Source organism: Sceloporus occidentalis, unplaced genomic scaffold (genome assembly GCF_023333645.1).
Source record: "Sceloporus occidentalis isolate IW3139 unplaced genomic scaffold, rSceOcc1.0.p SCAF_4, whole genome shotgun sequence".
In the NCBI taxonomy this organism is placed as follows: domain Eukaryota; kingdom Metazoa; phylum Chordata; class Lepidosauria; order Squamata; family Phrynosomatidae; genus Sceloporus; species Sceloporus occidentalis.
In genome coordinates this window covers 78220606-78233995 of record NW_028316984.1, presented here as the reverse complement: position 1 = coordinate 78233995, position 13390 = coordinate 78220606, and the positions used below count along the sequence as shown (strand labels likewise).

General features: G+C 43.2%; 1 protein-coding gene across 1 annotated transcript; it reads left to right on the top strand.

The window, feature by feature from the left end:
• Positions 1 to 5570: 5570 nt before the first annotated feature.
• LOC149314036 (olfactomedin-like) lies at positions 5571 to 9036 on the top strand. The gene is made up of 3 exons (XM_089523054.1): positions 5571 to 5694; positions 6315 to 6326; positions 7952 to 9036. Exons 1-3 carry the CDS (start codon positions 5571 to 5573, stop codon positions 9034 to 9036), a joined length of 1221 nt encoding a protein of 406 aa, XP_089379180.1.
• Positions 9037 to 13390: the final 4354 nt, after the last annotated feature.

The following is a 13390-nucleotide window of genomic DNA, read 5'->3' as shown; positions in this document are numbered from 1 at the left end:
ATCCCACTGGCACACTAGCTTCCCACGTGGGCAGGCCTGCAATTTCCCAGAGCAAAGCAGATTAGAATCAAACACAGTGTGGAGCTGGTTGCATTTGGCGATATATACAAGGTAGATCATGCCACCAAACAGTGGCCAGTAAAATTCCTTCAGTGGAAAAACAGGAGAGATGTCTCCTTGCTTCCATGACTGCCTTGTGCCTTGAGAAATTCTGCATTTAAAGCAAACAAACAGGGGAGACAACTAGATTCTTGCCAGTAACAAGAATGCCTTTGCAACAAGGCTCTGCAGAAGTGAAGGACTCTTTTTTAAAAAATTATTACTCCTCCCTTTTTAGGGATGTGAAAGAAATAGCTTGATATATTTTTCAGCCAAGCTCCAAAATCACAAAATGTGCCAGTCCTAGGTAGACCCAAATTCAATCTATCTCATAGGTGCCAGATTGCAGTTACACATCAGGCAGAGCATTTGAGGCAAAAATGATCAACTCTGAGCATCACATGAGATCCTTCCCAGAGTTATGATTCAGATAGTTCACTCTAATGCAGGAATAGGTCTTCTCTTGAAGACCTCCAACCATGGGAGGAATCAGGTGCACAGATGCCATCATCAAACAGTCAAGTAGATAGGATAAATTAAAGCATATGTTGCAGCTTTTTGATGTTCCAATCCCACCTTTGGAAGTAAGCCACAGCCACTATCCAGAGAGGGATGGACTCTTATTTTATTTCCCCAGCTCCAATGTGAAGTCCAAAATCCAGGTTTCATTTGGCCAGAGCCGGAGCCAGCAAATAATTTTGCAGAAGAAAGGGAAACATTCCTTCTTTCTGTTTTGCAAGACACAAGTAGGCCTGAATGACTCTTGCTGCAATTTCACATTTTTTCTTAATGTGGAAGACTGGGTAGAGGAGATTGTTTACAGCGAAGGGGAAGGCATTTTTAAGGGCCAGAAACTGGGAGATGGCGGTTTCTTGCAACATTCGACCACAAATGCACTGTAGCCAAGGGTCTGATTTGGGGAATTTTATTAACGTAAGAGGGGGCCTGCTACGACGGCCCTGCAGAATCGCCCTCCTGTTGTGTCTACCAAGAGACCAGGATATTCCAATAAATGTTGCTGAGACAGATATAACTAGATGTTCAATTTATTGAAATAGGGGAAAATACATTCAATGTGCTTACACACACACAATCATACAAGGCTCAGGAAAATCAGAGATTAGCATGGACTAGGATTTCAGGCTTCACTAAGGTGATACGTACCAGAATGTAGATTCCCTCCGGGAATCGAATGGGATGCGTGGTGATGGGACAATTTTGTTCCGCAATGTGGGTTTGAACAGAAATGCCAGAAAATGTACGTATCTGACTGACGTGAAGTAAAGAGACCTTTCAAATGGCGCGCCGACTAGCAAAAGTCTGGGCTTTTTATGGGCAAAATCTTGCCTTCGGGCAAAGGTGTCTGAGGATGAGAACAAAAGTGTTTAATTACTTTCTTTTCACCGTTTGATTGTCTTAGTGGTCTTAAGCTGCTCAGACAACAGACCTGGGGAGGGGGTAAGAGACTCAGGGAAGGCAAACATTTGCTCTTCCTGGTCCTATGATAATCCTCTTATGCAACTCCCTAGACTATCTAGATACGATAATGAAGGTGCCCTTAGTTGTGGTGTGTACATGTCTCCTCGCTTTGCTCTTAATGGCATGCAGGCAACTAGAGTTCATCTAGGGGTCATTAAGGGCTATCATTTATACCAAAATTTATATGGAGCAGCTAGGGTAACAGCACATTTACTTTTTCTTTCACATTCATGAGGCCAGATGGGGAAAAGTACCATGACATGAGTTGGTAAACCTTCCCACAGAGAGGGAAGAAATGGAGGAGCAGGCAGCGGGTTAAAACAAGGCCAGTTCCTAGTCCCAACAATGCTCCCTCAATTGCCCCATGAAAGGAATGGAAAGGATGCTGGATGAGATGAGGATGCACAGGCCTACAGCTGTCCCCCTCACTACAATCCTTTTCCCATGGAGAAATGAGATCAACACCCTGCCCATAAAAAACAGTGGGATGGGGAAAACTGACTAGATCGGATCCAAAACAGATAGTAGTTGAGTCACTTTTACGTTCAGGATGATGAGTATTGCTGCAGGGCTATTGTTGTAAATTGCTTTGGTTGATTCCTTTGCCTCATTTTTCACCTTGTATATGTTCTTACTTTTTCTTTTTCTTAATATTTGATAGAGGACATAGCATCATAGAGCTGTAGAATTTGATGGATTATTTAGTTCAGTCCACTGTTGATGCTGAAACTAAAACATATCTAAAGCATCACAGGACTCTTCCATCCAACCATTCTTTAAAAGCCTACCATGAAGAAGAGCCCACCACCTTCCTATGAAGTCCTTTCAATTGTCCAATAGATCTTACTGTCAGCAAATTCTTCCTAGTGTTTATGAAATTCCTATGCCTGCCATTAATTTGGGTTTTACTCTCTAGAGGAACAAAAAGAAGATTATCATTTTCTATGTGATGGTTCTTTGGGTATTTGAAGATGGTTGTCCCATGTCTTCCTATTTCCAGGTTAAATATACACTACACCATCAGACATTTCTCACACTGTTTGGTTTTTGGAATTTTGATCTGTTTTGCTGCTCTCGCAACACATTCCAGCTTGTTGCATATCCTTGTTGAATTGTGGTGCCCATAACTAGACATAGTAGTCAAGGTAAGGTCTAACTGAAGCAGATATTATCACTTCACTCAGCATGAACACCATACTGCTGCCATGAAAGCCTAGAACTGCATTGGGATTTTTTTGAGAGCTCAGTCACACTGTTATCTCATGTTTGGCGTGTGGTCCATTAAAACACCTAGGCCTTTCCACATATATGTTGTCAAACCAGATGTCACCAGCTTATACTTGTGCATCTGATTTTTTTTCTGCCTAAATGTAAACTTTTACATTTATACTTGTTGGACTTAATTTTGTTAATTTAATTTTGTTAATTTTATCTCAGTTTGCCAATCTGTTGAGGCTATTTTGATACCCAATTCCTTTTTCAGATGTATTAGATGCTTCTCTAAATGTGGAACCATGTGTGTTTTATTTCTTCATCCAAGTCATTTATGAAGACATTGAATAATATTTGGAACACATAATTCTGGAGTTCTGCTGATGTGATTTGTTTTATTTTAAAGAAAAGAAATAGAAAACAAACAAACAAACAAGCAAATAAATACAATCACCCTGCTTGAGAATAGTGAGAGGGAAGCGGTACAGGGGGAGAGGAGGAGACACTGAAACCATGAGACTGCCAATATCACAACTGAACCAGCAGTGACATTATGCATCTGAGGGCTAGCATGATTGGACAGTCATTGATGGCTTTACCCTATCAATGAAATGTCCGTGCTTCAGAGACACAGCATCTACAGATCAGAGGCATTGTCATGCAATAAGTATCACTAAAGGTACTTTTTTTTCTCAGATGTAATCATGGTTTAAATCCTGCGTATAGTAATCTCCACAATTACATGCATGTAGCTAGGTAGCTGATCTAGGATGCCAGAGAAACATCTACAGCTAAAAATGTCCCCCCCCCCCCCCCGCAAAAAAGAAATCATGATCTATGGCAGAACCCAATAACCTATCATGGAAGCCAAGGGTTCCAGCAAAATCTGATTGAGAAACTCTGGTCTAGGGCATGTTTTACCAGTATACCTGCAAGAATATAATGGGAAACCTTGTCAAAAGCCTTTACTGAAACTGAGGTATACCTACCTGGCAGGGGAGACACCATGATCACAAAGATGGTTTTCCCAGGGAGAGGCTCATCCATTGCACTCCAGGTATACTACATCCACAAAATCCATTGACCAAGCTTTAAATTCTGTTTTTAGAAAGTGGTGGGATACAATATTTTGTGGTTTTTTTGGACTATGTGGCCATGTTCCAGAAAGGTTTCTTCCTGACGTTTTGCCAGCATCTGTGACTGGCATCTTCAGAGAATGTTTGCCTGGAAAGGACTTGGGTATATATAATGTGTGACCTGGAAAGTCAGGAGTGAATTTGCATGTATATTGTTTTTGTTGCTAATGGCAGGCCTCAGGGTGGAACCTTCGACTTTACAGTGGGATAAGAATTTGTCTGGTATGACTGTTAGTAATTACAGCATTCTTTTGAAAGTGCTTACCAAAAAAATGTTTAATGATTTGTTCTAGAATGGTTCTTGCTGACTGGTCAGTAGTTTCACAGGTCTCCTTTATTGAAGACAGGTATGCATTCTTAAGTGGACATTTGATGGAAGTCTTAATTTTAGCTCACAATATAGTAGATTCCCATTTTATTCTTCTCCTCTCTCATATTCTTTATCCAAATGTTCTCAATCTGCTTCCATGATCCACATCATGATCTCCTCATATCTATACACATGCTGTACATAAAATACTACCTCTCTTCCCTCCCTGTTTATTCTATTCCTACTGAGCACATTATATACATCAATGACAATATTTCACGCATGAGTCTCACCTATCAGGTTTTAGCAATGCCTATGAAATCATATTTGCTTGCCTATGTTCAAGATCACCTTTGTTTAGTTTTCATGTTCAGTGCACCAGTACAGAGAAATTTGCCAGATGGATCATTCCCATAATCTGCTTCATTACTGTTTTTTCCTAGCCATTGGTGGATTCCCATACTAGCACCCATATTTCCCATGCATCACCAATCCTTGATGTCCTTCTGTCTTCTGAAATGCTCTCCATCCCTCAGATCTTTCCTGACACTGCTATTTGCACAGTCACACTTCCAATATTATTCTCTCTCTTTCTGACCCAGTACTGTCAACATGGGAGGATGAATGAAATTAGCAGCCATGCTCCAACATCCTACAGCCTCCTACCCAGAGCCTCATAAGCACTCACAACAATAGTTCTCACACTATGGGGTGGAACTCCTGGAGTGGTGTAAGAATTGTTCAAGGGGAGTACATGGCTTGAAGGCCATGATTCCTCCTGCTTCTTTTCCTCTTCCCAAACATTTTCTGTCCTGGAGCAGAAGAGAAAGGCAAGGAGAGTGGTTGGAGACTCCGTTTGAAGGAAGAAGGGGGCCAACAATTTGTTAGTGCTGGGGGAAAAATTAGGGCCAGCCCTCCTCACCTCACACCTGCTACACACCTGGAGGAAAGCAGAAGGGGAAAGGGAAGCAAAGGGAAGGAGGCTCAGGCTATGGCTTGGAGGGGTTCTTTCTTGCCATGGGAGGGGTGGGGTAAGCTGGTTGGTGCCTGGTCAGGCTGATGAGAACCCCAGTGGGCCTTGCCTTCCCTGTCCAGATGAATGGAAAGTCACCGTTTCTCAGTGGAGAAGTGAGGGGCAATTTCTCCCCACCTTGCCAAGTCTCAGAGCTGATCTACTAGGCAGGAACCACCTGAGGCCTCCCCTTGCCTTCCTCTCCCCACTGGTTTGGGTGTGAGCAGAGCTACTGGGAAGGAAGAGGCTATGGGCTTCTTTTCACCCCAAGGCTCAAGATCCCCCAAGGGACACAAATTCCCACTGACAGGGGGCAAGGAAAATGTCTTTGGTCAGCAACGCACCTCTTTCCTTGCATGTCATGAAGCGGGCAGGCATTGAACCCATCCGGCAAACAAACCATCACACCCAGACAAAATCCCACAACATGATGACTCCATTCTGCGGTGCTCACTGCCATGAGTCTAAGAGGAGCAGCTTCCCCTGAGGGTTTTGGGAAGCCAGGCATAGAACAAGAAGAAGCCCTGGAGGCAAAGGAGAGGTTTCCGAATGCTCAAGAAAGTGTCCCATCCTATGCTGATGGGAATAAACCCACTCAAAAAGCCAAGGGATAACTTGTCGCCTCTCTCAGGGAACTTTCAGGAGTAGCATGGTCAGCCCAGGAAGGACTAACATTCCCCTAGAAAACCCAGACCCTTTTCAAACTGCCCTCACAGGATGACAGCTATCAGTCTTCCTCATCATCCCCTTTGAGTTTGTGGATAAGTGAAATATTGTCCTTTAGAAATATTGAGATAAAATGCTTCTGTTTTTGTTTCTAGGGTTGGTCCAAACAATTCCAAAAGAGTGAGATCTCTTGCAACTGAAAGTCTAATTTTTTACCAGATGGGACTTTCTGAACTGTATTTTTAAAATCCATACATACCTCTCCAGACTTCAGGCAGAGAAGGAATGATAAAGGAAGCTGAGTAGGCAATTTGGCCAATAAACATTCAGAGCTGCAGTGCACCAGCTTTCTTTGCGCCTTACTGCATGACGTGGTAGTGCTTCTGTTTTCTTCCTGCAGGAGATCATCAAAGTGAGTCTTTTGTTGAAAGGATTTTCCTCAGGAAAAAAGACTCACTTTGATGACCATCTCCCCTGGGAAGAAGTGCTATGACATCATGTGATAAGGCACAGAGAGGGATGCTACTCTCCACCTCCATTTCAGCTATGTTTTCTTGAGTGATAAGGCTTCAGTATAGGCCGACTTTCTTTTTGAAAGGTACAGTGTTCCAAAAATATTTCTGTTCTAGCCTAAAGGCCCAGTGCTCCCTGTCCCATCCAGCAAAAAGAAAGAAAAAAAGGAGCCCTTGTGGCGCAGTGGTTAAATGCCTGTACTGCAGCCATTCACTCGAAACCACAAGGTTGCGAGTTCAAGACCAGCAAAAGGGCCCAAGCTCGACTCAGGCTTGCATCCTTCCGAGGTTGCTAAAATGAGTACCCAGACTGTTGGGGGCTAATTAGCTTACTTGCTAATTAGCTTACTTGCTGTTCACCGTTATGATCTTTGGAATAGCGGTATATAAATAAAACTTATTATTATTATTATTATTATTATTATTATTATTAAAAAGAGAAAGAGAAAGAAGGAATAGAGGGTATGCTTGTAAAATTTGCAGATGGCACCAAATTAGGAGAAGTAGCTCATACCCCAGAGGAGAGGATTAAAATTCAAAATGACCTTAATAAATTAGAAAATCTGGGCAAGAACTAACAAAATGAATTTCAGTAGGGAGAATGTAAGGTACTGAGTTTAAGCAGAAAAAAATGAAATGTATAAATATAGGATGGGGGACACTTAGCTTAATGAGACTATGTGTAAAAGGGATCTAGGAGTCCTTGTAGACCACTAGTTGAACACGAATCAACAGTGTGATGCAGTAGCTAAAAAGGCCAATGCAATTTTAGGGTGCATCAATAAAAGTATAGTGTCTAGATCAATGGAAGTAATAGTGCCATTCTATTCTGCTTTATTCAGGCCCCATCTGGAATACTGTGTCCAGTTCTGGGCACCACAATTTAAAAAAGATGTTGAGAAACTGGAGCGTGTCCAAAGGAGGGCGACTAAAATGGTGAAGGGTCTGGAAACCATGCCCTATGAGGAATGACTTAGGGAGCTGGGGATGTTTAGCCTGGAGAAGAGAAGGTTAAGAGGTGATATGATAGCCCTGTTGAAATACTTGAAGGGATGTCATATTGAGGATGGAACAAGCTTGTTTTCTGCTGCTCCAGAGAGTAGAACACGGAGCAATGGATGCAAACTACAGGAAAAAAGATCCCACATCAACATTAGGAAGAACCTCCTGACAGTAAGAGCTGTTCGATAGTGTGACACACTCCCTCAGAGTGTGGTGGAGTCTGCTTCTTTGGAGGTCTTTAAACAGAGGCTGGATGGCCATCTGTCAGGGGTGCTTTGATTGTGATTTCCTGTATGGCAGAGGGTTGGACTGGATGGCCTTTGAGGTCTCTTCCAATGATTCTAGGAATGCCCTTTGACAAGAAAACCACACATTCTTTTCAAGGGCGTTTTTTGCCCCTGCAATGCATTCTGGAATAAAAAAACCCCAGACTCTAGCCATAATTTATGTGTTGCTGGGAATTGCAAGAACATTTCCTCCATTTGTTTTCAAGAAAGTATGTTTTGATTTGTTCCACATGCAGGTTCATGTGACCATGATGGGCTGTTGAGAGTGAGTGAACCAATTTTGGTGAAGCTTAACTGGAAAGGTGCTAATTTCAAAGCTGGATCCTGGGGAAAAGATTTTGCAATGGGAACCAAGTCCCCAGGTCATTATTGGGTATTTCCAGCCAACAAAGATAATTATATATTGGAGAACTTCCGCTTGTATTCATCTTACAAAAAGTTGATGCTTTATCTTCCAGTGATGGAATTTAGCCTTCGTGGTGCTAATGATAAATGTGAAAACTGTGGACAAGGGGGTGGAGTAGTCTTGTTCAATGGCTCTTTCTATTACAACTGTTATAACAGCAGATCCCTCTGCAAAATAGATCCACATACTATGCGACTCTTACGTAAGGAACTAGAGGATGAGGATCCCCCTTCCTTCAATAACGTATTCTCTTATAAGGGTGTCAAATTTCAGGACATGGACATGGCTGGGGATGAAAAGGGACTTTGGATGATTCATGGTTCTAAACAGGCCAATGGGAATATGGTAGTTAGGAAAGTCAACCCAGACACCTTGCAGACAGGTACACCATGGACCATCTCACAGCGGAAGACAAATGTCAGCAATACTTTCATGATCTGTGGAGTGCTGTATGCCACTAGAAGATTGAATTCAACTCATGAGGATATATTTTACGCATTTGACACCAACTCAGCCCAGGAACGCAAGCTACAAATCTCTTTAGAGAAACCTCTTCCTACCTTGCAAAGTCTGAATTACAATCCCAATGACCGAAAACTCTATATGTACAATGATGGCTACCTTGTGTATTATGATGTCACATTCAAAGGGCGTGGGGCAAGCAGGTCAGGAGAGGCTGTTGCACCTGGACATGGATTGGACGTCCACTATGGAGAAAGCCGGAGTCTGGCTATCAAGCCAGCAAAAACTGCTGCCAGCAAGGAAGAGCTTAACTTAGCTAGTCAGCAGTTGAACAGTACGACAAATGAGGGACAGATCAGTGCTATTCATGAGGAAGGACAGATCAATTTGAGTAAGAAAAGTGAGGATATGGTGAATAGTACTAGCCACATTGAAACTAGTGAGAGTGAGTAAATGTGGTTAGAGAAGTTAGTGTTGTAAGAATTTTTTTAAAAAGGGGTCCTGATGATGAATTTTCTGAAAATAGAGAAATAAATGCAACACCTCACAAATAAATACCTACAGAAAACATATTTTCTCCTCTTAACTGTTAACTGGATTTCCATACTGTCATGAACAGGTAAACGAAAAAGCAGAATACAACAAGTATAAATGGTTCTTCATCCTTTTCCTGATTCTTCTGAACAATTTATTACTTATTTGATGATAGATAATCCAAACTTTCATTTACATTGTGATATATGTCACATGTTAACATTTTTAGGTGATGTTCAGCATAATGCATTTTTCTTTTCAATTTCTTATTGAAGATTCCTAAAGGTGTCCTTCATATTTTATGTTCACATTAAGATTAAAAATATTTGCTACTGAAATTGAATGCTTCCTGGAAAACTAAGAGTTCATAGTATGGCTAAGCTTACCAAAACTGTTGTGCCAGTGCCTTGGGCTTACCTGTCATGTGTCGTAGGTTTTCCACAAAATATTGTTTTCACATGTGTTTCCTGTCCACCATAAAAAGATATTGCAGTCTCATACTTATTGTTCCTTAGATGAGGATGTAGGGCACGAAACAGTCCTGTTGACAAAACCCCTAAATCTTCTTCAGCATGGGCACACAGATGAGTGTTTCACAGGATTTGGTGCCTTTACTGAGCCTTGGTGATTTTTTTCCACTCCTCGTCCCCTCCGCTAGCTGCCAAGCGTGGGCGTGCAAGGAATGTGCCTCCCAAACCAGTACACAATAGCAATGGTAGAAGAGCCCTTCCTTAGCAGGGATCCCACTGGCACACTAGCTTCCCACGTGGGCAGGCCTGCAATTTCCCAGAGCAAAGCAGATTAGAATCAAACACAGTGTGGAGCTGGTTGCATTTGGCGATATGTACAAGGTAGATCATGCCACCAAACAGTGGCAAGTGAAACTCCTTTAGTGGAAAAACAGGAGGGGATGTCTCCTTGCTTCCATGACTGCCTTGTGCCTTCATCACTTCTGCATTAAACAAACAAACAAACAAACAAAGAGGAGAGACAACTAGACTCTTGCCAGTATCAAGAATGCCTTTGCAACAAGGCTTTACAGAAGTGAAGGGCTCTTAAAAAAAAAAAAAAAAAAAAAAAACAATTATTACTTTGGCCTTTCTGAGGTTCTAGGGATGTGAAAGAAATAGCTTGATATGTTTTTCAGCCCAGCTCCAAAATCACAAAATGTGCCGGTCCTAAATAGACCCAAATTCAATCTATCTCATAGGTGTCAGATTGCAGTTACACATCAGGCAGAGCATTTGAGGCAAAAATGATCAACGCAGGGTTCATTCCCACTTACATTTAGTTTGCTATTCGCCTTTGCTCCGTGTTGGTAAATCGATTCCAAAAGGTCTGTCATTCCCACTATGAAAGCAAATCTTTTCATTATCCCCTTGTAATCGCTTCTTTTTTGACAGGATTTTCATCCCCATTAGTTTTCAACATGCATGTCAATCATCTGATGTAAGTGGCAGCCTGAATAGCTCTGCTTGGGAACTATATATATATTGATAGAAGATTTGATTGATTGGTTTTGCAGCTACTTGCATCACTATGAGCTGCCCTTGGATCACACAGATAATTGTAAATAGTTGCAAAACTAATGAGTCAAATCTTTTATCACACCACAAGCACAAGAAAGGGGGAAAAATATGCCTTCTCTCTGTTTTCCAAGATGCAAGTCAGGGGTTTATGACCCTTGCTGAAATTTCCCATTTTTTCTTAATCTGGAGGACTGGGTAGGGGAGATTATTTGCAGCAATGGAAAAAGGCATTTTTAAGGGCCAGAAGCTGGGATACGGAGGTTTCTTGCAACTTTTGGCCACAAATGCACATTTTCTTTCACGTTCATGAGGCCAGATGGGGAGAAGCACCATGACATGAGTTCCCATTCAGCTTGTTTTAAATTGTTTTAATTGACTTAACTATTTTAAATAGTAATTAATGTTATTATGTAATGAAATGGTGGTGGGTGTAAGGGGACTATGTTATAGTGTGATATTATCTGTACCATGTATTTTTATTTTGTATTGTAACTCACCTTGATCCTCAGGGAGAAGCGGGAAATAATAATAATAATAATAACAGTTGTTGTTATTGTTATTATTATTGGCTGGGGAAAACTGACTAGATTAGATTCGGTTAGGTTTCATTCTCAGAAAAAGTTTCAGAGGGGGATTATTCTTGTAGGGCTAGACTGAATATTTGCACTGTTTTCTTTGTGAGGTGCAGCAGCACTTGCAGATGTAGGTTCACTCCTATCCTTTTGCATCCTAAAGTATCCTCTGTGACCCCACTTGGAAATCCTGCAAAAACTTTGCCAAAAGGGCTACAATGGAGTGACTGGTTGGAGTCCATATTTCATCAAGAGCCCTTTCCTTTGGTCCCTGTTATAATGCTATTGTATAATGCTACTAAGAGATAGTAAGACATCATGGGAGATCATATAGGTCACTTTTCCTGTCTTTACAGGATTGGTTTGTAAATCCACAAGGGAAGGGCTAAGCTGATGTAACACACAAACAGCAGAGAAAGACATGTGCAGGATGTAGAACTATGAGAAAGCAGAATATCCTGAGGCCACCAACTTTCGCATTAATCTGCTTGTACACTGAAATCCTCTAAGGCTTTTCCACCATTGCTCTGTCTTCTGTAAGACAAATGAAAGGGTCTTACAGAAAATCAACTGATATAAAAAATATGGAACTGAACAATACCATGGGCAGATACTATGGGCAGTTAAAAAGACAAATGAATGGGTCTGATAGCAGATCAAGCCTGAACTCTTACTAGGAGCAAAAATGACCAAACTGAAGTTGTTGTGCTTTGGAAACATGACTTAAGAGGAAAAAGTAATGCTCAGTAAAACAGAAGGCAGTAGAAAAAAGAGCAAAGTCACATTACAGACTCCATCAAGGAAGCCATGGCTCTGAGATTCAAGAACTGAGAAGGCAGTTGTTGGTCAGGGAGAAGGTTGGTTCTCATCTAAAGAATCACAGTCAGCTTTCTGTGCCATGTTTCAGCTACAGAAGGGCCTCAGTCTTGATATTATTCCAATAGATTACTGCCATAGCAAAATCCTGTGGAATCCTGGGATTTGTAATTTAGGGAGTGGCATTTAGAGTTCTCAACCAGTGAGTCCTTGAGCCTCACCAAGCTACAAACCCCAGAATTTCACAGGACGTTGCCATTGAATCAGGCCTGGTCCCCTACTCCTATCTTCCACATGTGGCTTCTACATCATATCAATCATATTTTTGAAGCACATGGAAACATAGAGGTATTGAAACAATCTTTATTGCACCTCCACTTAGGGTTGCCATATCCCGCCGGGGGGCGGGACATTCCCAGTTTGGGCGGTGCCATCCCAGTCCCGGTCCGGTTTGGTGCCCAAACCGGGACGGCCCCGCCCACTGCGGCCACCTCAGCCCCCGCGGCGGCTCCAAGGCCTTGCTGAGGCCTGGGAGGGCTCTCCGTGGTTGGAGCTCCAGCTGCGGAGACGCTCCCTCCCGGGCCCCAGCGAGACCTTGGAGCCGCCGTGGGGGCTGAGGTGGCCGCAGTGGGCGGGGCCGTCCCGGTTTGGGCGCCAAACCAGACCGGGACTGGGATGGCACCGCCCAAACTGGGAATGTCCCGCCCCCCGGCGGGATATGGCAACCCTAAGTGGAGGTGCAATAAAGATTGTTTCAATACCTCTATGTTTCCATGGGAGGAGGAGGAGGCCGCTTCCCACCGCGGCGATTGCCGCGATGAGGAGCGGCCCCTGCCTCTTTCCCGGCCTGGGAGCTGGCCAAGGCTTCCTCCCAGACCGGGAGGAGGAGGAGGCCGCTTCCCACCACGGCGATCACCGCAATGAGGGGCGGCCCCCGCCTCTTTCCCGGCCTGGGAGGAAGCCTGGGCCGGCGATCGCGGAGCCCTGGAAGGCCTCGCCAGGGCTTGGGAGACACTGTCTCCCAGGCCCCGGCGAAGCCTTGGAAGCGGGCTCCGTGATCGCGGAGTCCTCCAAGGCCTCTCTGGGGCCTGCAAGACACTGTCTCCCAGGCCCCAGCGAGGCCTTGGACAATGTTTTGAAATGTAGGACCTTTTTTTTTTAATTTCCTGGCCAGGAATTTTTTTTAAAAAAGGTCCTACATTTTAAAACATTGTCCTACATTTGTCCCGGTTTGGAGGTCCTCGGGGATGGCAACCCTACCTCCACTTCAATACTGGTATGGTGCTGCACCATATGTTGCACTGGTATCTGCACTGCCCCGCCTCTGTGCTCTCCCTATTATTGCCCTACTTAGGG